Raw genomic sequence first — 6645 nt, 5'->3', positions numbered from 1 at the left:
GGAGGCGGGAGCGGCGCTCGCCCCACGGGCCGCACGGGCCGGGCTGTGACTCCTTCACCGGCTCCACCAAGCTCCTTTTTATTATCGCAACGGAAAGCAGCGAAGGAGCCCGGAAATCTCGGGAGCAGCGACACTAACGGCTGTTTCCCGTTCTCCAGAGGTTCTCAGCAGCCCGAAGCCCCCGCACGTTTGAGTGAACGCAAACCCTCTGCCCTCAGCTTTCCGAGGCCATGCCCAAAGTGAAGAGGAGCAGGAAGCCTCCCCCGGATGGCTGGGAGCTGATTGAGCCAACGCTGGATGAGCTGGATCAGAAGATGAGAGAAGGTAAGAAGCAGAGCTGGGTGCTGGCAGGGATGTGTCCCTCAAACAAGCTGATCCTTCACTGCTTCCCCTGCAAATAGGTTGACTTTTTAATATCCCTGCCCCACAGTGATACTGGAGACAGACTGGGCCAGTACTGGTTGCTTTTCCCTGGGTGTGCCCAGGTCACAGCACACAGAGGTTGGTGTCCAGTTTGGGGCACTCCAGAGCCAAGCCCTGGCTGAAGCTCACTCATGTGTGTGGAGGGACTGGCAGTTCTCGTCCGTGCTGTTGCTCTGGTCTGACGAGCTGGGGCAGCCATGAAGTCACCTGCCACCCCAGTGTGGGTCACGTCATCCCCCCTGTCTTGCTTTTTCTATTTTCATTTCCCAAAGGAGCTGTTTGAGGTCAGGTCCTTTTTGTTTGAATCTTCTCCCATCACGCTCAGCCATATCTCTGTAGTTTATTAAAGTTATGAACATTCTTGGAATGGTTTATTGCAAAGTGAGTTGGTCAGCTGAAAGCTGGTGTTTGTGTTCCCTCCCAGCGGAGACTGAGCCTCACGAGGGGAAGAGGAAAGTGGAATCCCTTTGGCCTATCTTCCGAATTCATCACCAGAAAACACGTTACATCTTTGATCTCTTCTATAAAAGAAAAGCCATCAGCAGAGGTGAGGAACACAAAATGCTTTACCCTGAGCAGAGTCAGGTGTCTGCCTGTGGACACACCTGAACTGGGGTGTTGGGGGGAAGGATCTGGTTTCTGGGGAGGGGGAAGATGGAGGGAAGGCTGGCAGCTGCCTGGCTTTAACTGCTGGTTACTACAGCTAGTAATTCCTGAGGGTGAATCTCCTAACACTTCCTGGGAGCTACTTGTGATGGTGTCTGCTCCTCTACAGAGCTCTATGAATACTGCATCAAGGAAGGGTACGCTGACAAAAACCTGATTGCAAAGTGGAAGAAACAGGGTTACGAGAACCTTTGCTGCCTGCGGTGTATCCAGACAAGGGACACCAACTTCGGAACCAACTGCATCTGCAGGGTCCCCAAAAGCAAGCTGGAAGTGGTAAGGGTTTTCAGCTTGTTCCTCTGCATAGCTGCTCCAACTCCTCCCAGATCAGAGGCAGCAGAGGGGGTAGTGCTGTTCCCTTGGGTAATTTCCTCTAGTTTTATTCTCTATTTTTGTTGGTGGAGTTGCTCTCTAGTTCTCAAGTTCCTGTTAGCTTGGGCATGTGGTTGTTTAAAATCATTTAAGTATGAGAAACAACAGCAAACGAGATGGTAGAAACCCTTCCCACCCTGATGTGTTCTCAGCCTGGAGGCCTGAGCCTGCTGGCTGGCTGCTCAGATGGAATTCCCCCCTCGTGTTTCTTTTCCAGGGGAGAATCATTGAATGCACTCACTGCGGATGCAGAGGCTGTTCGGGGTGAAGCCTTCAGCCATCAGAACACTTTCTGAACTCTGAGGGGTATCATCCTACGCAATGGACTATCCAGTGCAGTTACAGCCACCTTCTGTGTGATTTGGATGCTTCTGTATCGCAGTTAAACCAGCAACATACTCACCTGGATCATTTATACAATGGTGGTTGTTTTGGAGTAGGTTTGATGTAGCCATTTATTTTACAATAAAGTCTGACCTCCTCTTCTGAGAGTGGTGCAATCTTCTGGCAAAACATTCCTGTGCCCCTCTTCTCCTACTGGATGTGTTTGGGTTGGTTGGTTTGAAGGTTGCTCTGTTTACTGTCAGGTATTCTAAATTTGGGTTGTTTTTTAACTAGCTCTTATCCTTCTTTCTCAACTAACTGAATTTAAAAAGCTGTGTGGAAAGGAAATAATCCAGTTCTCAAAACTCCAGTCTGATTTAAGCTCTCCTCTGATCTTGTGTAGAAGGAAGCTGAATTTCACTGGATCTCTCTGTAACCTGGAATTAGTGTGTAGATCTAAGAAAGGCAGCAGGCTGCAGAGACTTACAGGGAACAAACACAACTCTAGCACTGAGCTAAACCACTGTTCAATCTGAATTTGCTTCTCCCTTGTTCAGCACAGGGTTTGTACAACTACAATCTCTCTAATCCTCTGCAGTTTTAAGAAAATTAACTGAAAATGTATTTGCTTCTCCTTAAAATACTTTTATTATGCAGTTACCACAAGAACTTGGGTTCATGGAAATACCAAGCAGCTTTACTACAAGACAGTTCAAAGGAGTAAGTTCCAAGTTCTTCCAGCACAAGGAAGGTGCAGGACTTTGGTGTCCTGCTCACAGCTACTTCTGTCCTGGCTGCTCCTGCGCAGCCTCTTCCTTATTGTCATCCACCCCACGCTTCGCTGGTCTGTATTTTTCCCAGGGATGGGGGGTCTCCTCTCCTGCCATTACTTTTAACCACCGATAGTAGTAGCCACGGAAACCATCAATTTTCTCCAGGTATGGGTTCTTTGACTTGTACTGCAAATAGAAATCCAACAAAACAAGGTTTTTTATGAGAAGAGAGCTCACTTCAGTGCCAGCATGCAAGAGCAACAAGCTGCTACTAAAGAACAAGTAACTGTCAGCGCAATCAGACAAACCCAAAGAAGACTTGGGCACAAATCTACTTTCTCCTCCCTTGTTGGTGTCCTTTGTGCTGCCTTCATGCTCTGACCAGTCACTGCTACTTACCCTGTCAAATTTTGGAGGGTACTGTGCTGCAAACTCCAGCTGGCGTATGATGACTTCATTGGGAGGCACCTGGTTATTCCTCATGTCCCGCAGGATCTCCGTAAGGTACCTGTAATCCAGCTGCCTCACAGCTGCAGCAATGAGGGTGCTGTAGATGTACTTGTTGGGAGTCACACCAGACCTCTGCAAACAACCAACACTACAGTTAAACTCAGACAGACCTCTGCAAACAACCAACATTACAGTTAAACTTGTTTCTCATCGAATCATCAAATGGTTTGGGTTAGAAGGGACCTTAAAGCTCATCCAGTCCCAACCCCCCTGCCATCAGCAGGGACACCTTCCACTAGACCAGGTTGCTCAAAGCCTCATCCAACCTGGCCTTGAACACTTCCAGGGAGGAGCAGCCACAGCTTCCTTGGGCAACCTGTTCCAGTGTCTGACCACCCTCACAGTGAAAAACTTCTTCCTAATATCTAATCTAAACCTCCCCTCTTTCTCTGCCAACGAGCTCAGGACTTGGAGAAGGAGAAGATACACAGGTACTTCTTACACAAGGAGTAAAGCTCTTGCTCTTTGTGTAGCTCTTTGAACCTGTGTAGCAGTTCCTGTAGTGCCAGCACCACCCCCCTTCCCATGAGCCCTCACCTATCCCAGCACAGGAATAGGACTGAGCTGGTGCCTGCTCTGGAGCTGCAGCGTGTTTTTGGAGTGAGAACACAACAGCACTCACCACAGAAACCTCAGCAGATCTTTTTAGAATCATTAAAGCTTCTGTTTGCTTCTTCCTGCAGCTCAAACTGCAAGCAGCAGAGCTGATTACCTTCAAATCTGAGAGTAACTGCAGGCCGTCCTTCTCTCGCTGGCAAGCGATGGCCAAGTTACAAAACGTCTGGAGGTTGGGTGATAGTCCCCTCTTCACCAGGGCTGGCAGCACGTTCTGCAAGACACAAGTGTTGACATCAGTTTCCAAAGAGTCTCACTGCAGCTTTGCAGACAGAGCTGAAGCACTCAAACAGAATCCACAACTACTCAGAAATTAACCTGAGCGCTGGTTTGTGCAAACCAGGGTGAGATTCCCAGTTTCTACTGTGGATAAACTGGTCTCAGATAACACAGATAACGCTGGAGGCCTGAGACAAGGAGATGAGGACAGGGTTGGTTCTCAGTTTTTCTCACCTTTGCTCCTTCCAGGTCTCCCTTTTTACTTTTCTTCCTTATTAAAGTGTTAAAGAAGGTCACATCTACTTGCACTTTATGCTCATCTACAAGTGCCAGCAAAGAGGACTCGGAGGGGCTTTGGGGTTCCACCAGTTCAGCCAGTAACGTAAATGTTTTAATGTTGGGTTCTGCATTGTCCTCTTTCATTTTATTCAGGAAACCTTCCACATCCCCCATCAAAGCCAGCCTGTGGGATGCTGTGGCCACTGTCCCCAAGGAAACCATGGCTGCGTCAGGCATCCTGGAATCCAGCAAGTTGGGTAGGTTGCAGAAATGTGATTTCTGGCTTAGACATGCTTGTTCCTGCTCCATCTCCTTCTGGCTTCTCCTCACCAAGGTTCCAGTCCTGCTGTGAGCGATGCTGAGGCTGGTGAGAGCAGCTGGTTTTGTTTCAGCCTGATTCACAGTTTTATTTTGTTCCTGGAGCGGTGCTTCAGGCTGCACCAAACAATCCTGAAATAACTGCTGCTCCATAGCTTCCACATCCAACTGGGCAGCAGCTGCACTCTCTGATCCCTTCTTCCTCTGACTTGTCACCTTTTCCTTCAGCCTCCCAGGTGGAAGCCTTAGCTCAGATGGGTTCTCATGGGTGGGTCTGAGCAGGAGTTGAGAAGCCACGACCGGATCCCCTATTCCACAGTCCCTGGCAGCACGCAGCATCAAATTGTACGTGTGGCTGTCGGCCTTTATTCCTAGTTTAGTCATTTGTTTCCAGACCTGAAGAGGGGAAGATGGACACCAGACACAGGTGATATTAAATAACAGGAGCATTTCCAGCAGGGTGTGAGTGTATCTGCTGTGCCCACTGTTCAAGTCTGTACTTGCAGGAAAGAAAAGTGAGTTTACAGCACGACAAGGTGAGATGCCACTGGAGAGTGAACAGCCACCCTGAGGTACCACAGTCCTGCCAGATCATCCAGGCGCTTTATCCCTGTACGAGACATCCTGATGGAAGTCTAGTTTCCAGAACATCTCCTAGGAGAAGCTGAACTCCTCCTATTTCATCAGCTCTGAGCCACCCACTGCCTTCTGTGCGTTCAGGTGACGAGTTACAGCACAACAGAAGCATTTTTCCCTCCCGTGGAGTATATAAAGACAAACCTGCAAGGCGTATCGGAAGCCGTTCTCGCTGTCCTTTATGCAGCTCATGAGAAGGAAGCTGAAGGTCTCGGCTGTAAGAACGTGGCCCTTGTGCACAATTTCCTAAGAGAACAGAGACAGCATTAAACTTCCCAGTTAGTTACCCAAACAAGCTGTCGCTGCTGGCTGTGAAGCTCAAATACCGCTGTTGTCTTCTGGGGACATGGCAGCAACAAAGGACAGGGTGAAAATGTCTTCTCCCAAAGAGCCTTGGGACAGGCTGCCCAGGGAAGTGGTGGAGGCACCATCCCTGGAGATGTTCAAGAAACATGTAGATGCAGCACTCGGGCCCAGGGTTTAGTGGGCATGGTGGTGATGAGTTGATGGTTGGACTGGATGATCTGAGAGATCTTTTCCAACCTTAGTGATTCTGGGTGAACTCCCAGTGCTGCAAGCAGAACGATAGCTTCAGGAGGAGAAGAGCCTCAAAACACCTGTATAGATCCTGGTTTCTCCCTGATGGGAGCTACAGGGGATTTGAGGGCAGAGACAGCAATCCTTTTAGCTATTCCCACACTGTCCTCTCTGAGAAAAGCTGCTGTAAGAGCTTTAAAAGGAACGAGGTATCAGTATCTTGGCCTTTAAAATGAAGGATGGAGACAAACACAGTAGCTCTGAACCCCACAAAACACCCCTGACCAGAGTTTTAAAGCCAACTTCTGTTCAAGGCTGTAGCTGCCTCTTTTGATGTACTTCAACTTAACATTTGGTGTGGACCAAGATGATTTTGTTGTATGAGACTGAGGATCAATGAAATATAAACACATGATCTGTAATCACCACTGCTGGAAATGAAATGGAAATCTCTAAGCAATATGGCAACTTCCAGGAGCTTTAACCAGAGCAGACTACACTTAATAGGAGAAAAGTGACATCTTTACCTTCAGGACATCAAAGCACATCCTGAGATCGGAGCACAGGGCGCAGACCTTCAGCAGTGCATGGTAGGTGATCAGGTTCAGCTCTTCATTTTTGCTCTTCAGCTGCTGACGTAACTTGAGGGCACTCTGCAGGCCGGAGTCTTTCCACGGCGATTGGGCACAGGCATTGAACAGGGCTGTGTAAGTGGCCTCGGTGGGAGTTAAGCCTCGTTTTTTCATCTGAGGGAGGGGAAGAGAAAAAGAATGAGAACTGACTTTTTAGGAAGGATTTCTACAATTTCATAACTTGGTTTTTAAGAATTTCAGGCTAAGAAGATGCAAACACTAACTCAAAGGTATTCTGGAGATAAAGGAATGTGACCAAATGCTGGAAACAGTTTTAGCTCAGTAAACCTGATGAAGAGTTGAGAGAGGGGAGAATCACACAGAATCACAGAATGTCGGGG

The 6645-nt window shown here is 48.4% G+C and overlaps 2 protein-coding genes across 2 annotated transcripts; one reads left to right on the top strand and one right to left on the bottom strand.

The window, feature by feature from the left end:
* The first annotated feature begins 210 nt into the window (after positions 1-210).
* Positions 211-1943, top strand: BUD31 (BUD31 spliceosome associated protein). The gene is made up of 4 exons (XM_010174447.1): positions 211-324; positions 848-970; positions 1199-1365; positions 1679-1943. Exons 1-4 carry the CDS (start codon positions 231-233, stop codon positions 1727-1729), a joined length of 435 nt encoding a protein of 144 aa, XP_010172749.1. The 5' UTR covers positions 211-230; the 3' UTR covers positions 1730-1943.
* A 621-nt stretch (positions 1944-2564) lies between these two features.
* On the bottom strand, positions 2565-6453 carry PTCD1 (pentatricopeptide repeat domain 1; the record flags this gene model as incomplete). The annotated part of the gene is made up of 6 exons (XM_010174448.1): positions 2565-2744; positions 2958-3140; positions 3781-3897; positions 4137-4895; positions 5280-5381; positions 6200-6453. Coding segments are annotated over 6 exons (1595 nt in total), but the record flags the coding sequence as incomplete, so codon positions are not given.
* Between the last annotated feature and the right edge of the window lie 192 nt (positions 6454-6645).

This window comes from Antrostomus carolinensis, unplaced genomic scaffold, assembly GCF_000700745.2.
Source record: "Antrostomus carolinensis isolate BGI_N321 unplaced genomic scaffold, ASM70074v2 scaffold16798, whole genome shotgun sequence".
NCBI lineage: Eukaryota > Metazoa > Chordata > Aves > Caprimulgiformes > Caprimulgidae > Antrostomus > Antrostomus carolinensis.
This window is presented reverse-complemented; position numbering and strand designations above follow the sequence as displayed.

What these genes read in the sequence shown, in the direction of transcription:
- BUD31 (XM_010174447.1), top strand. Translation starts at nt 231, where the DNA reads ATGCCCAAAGTGAAGAGGAGCAGGAAGCCTCCCCCGGATGGCTGGGAG. An exon ending in GGATCAGAAGATGAGAGAAG is followed by an intron (nt 325 to 847) that starts GTAAGAAGCAGA and finishes GTTCCCTCCCAG; the next exon opens with CGGAGACTGAGCCTCACGAG. An exon ending in CCAAAAGCAAGCTGGAAGTG is followed by an intron (nt 1,366 to 1,678) that starts GTAAGGGTTTTC and finishes TTTCTTTTCCAG; the next exon opens with GGGAGAATCATTGAATGCAC.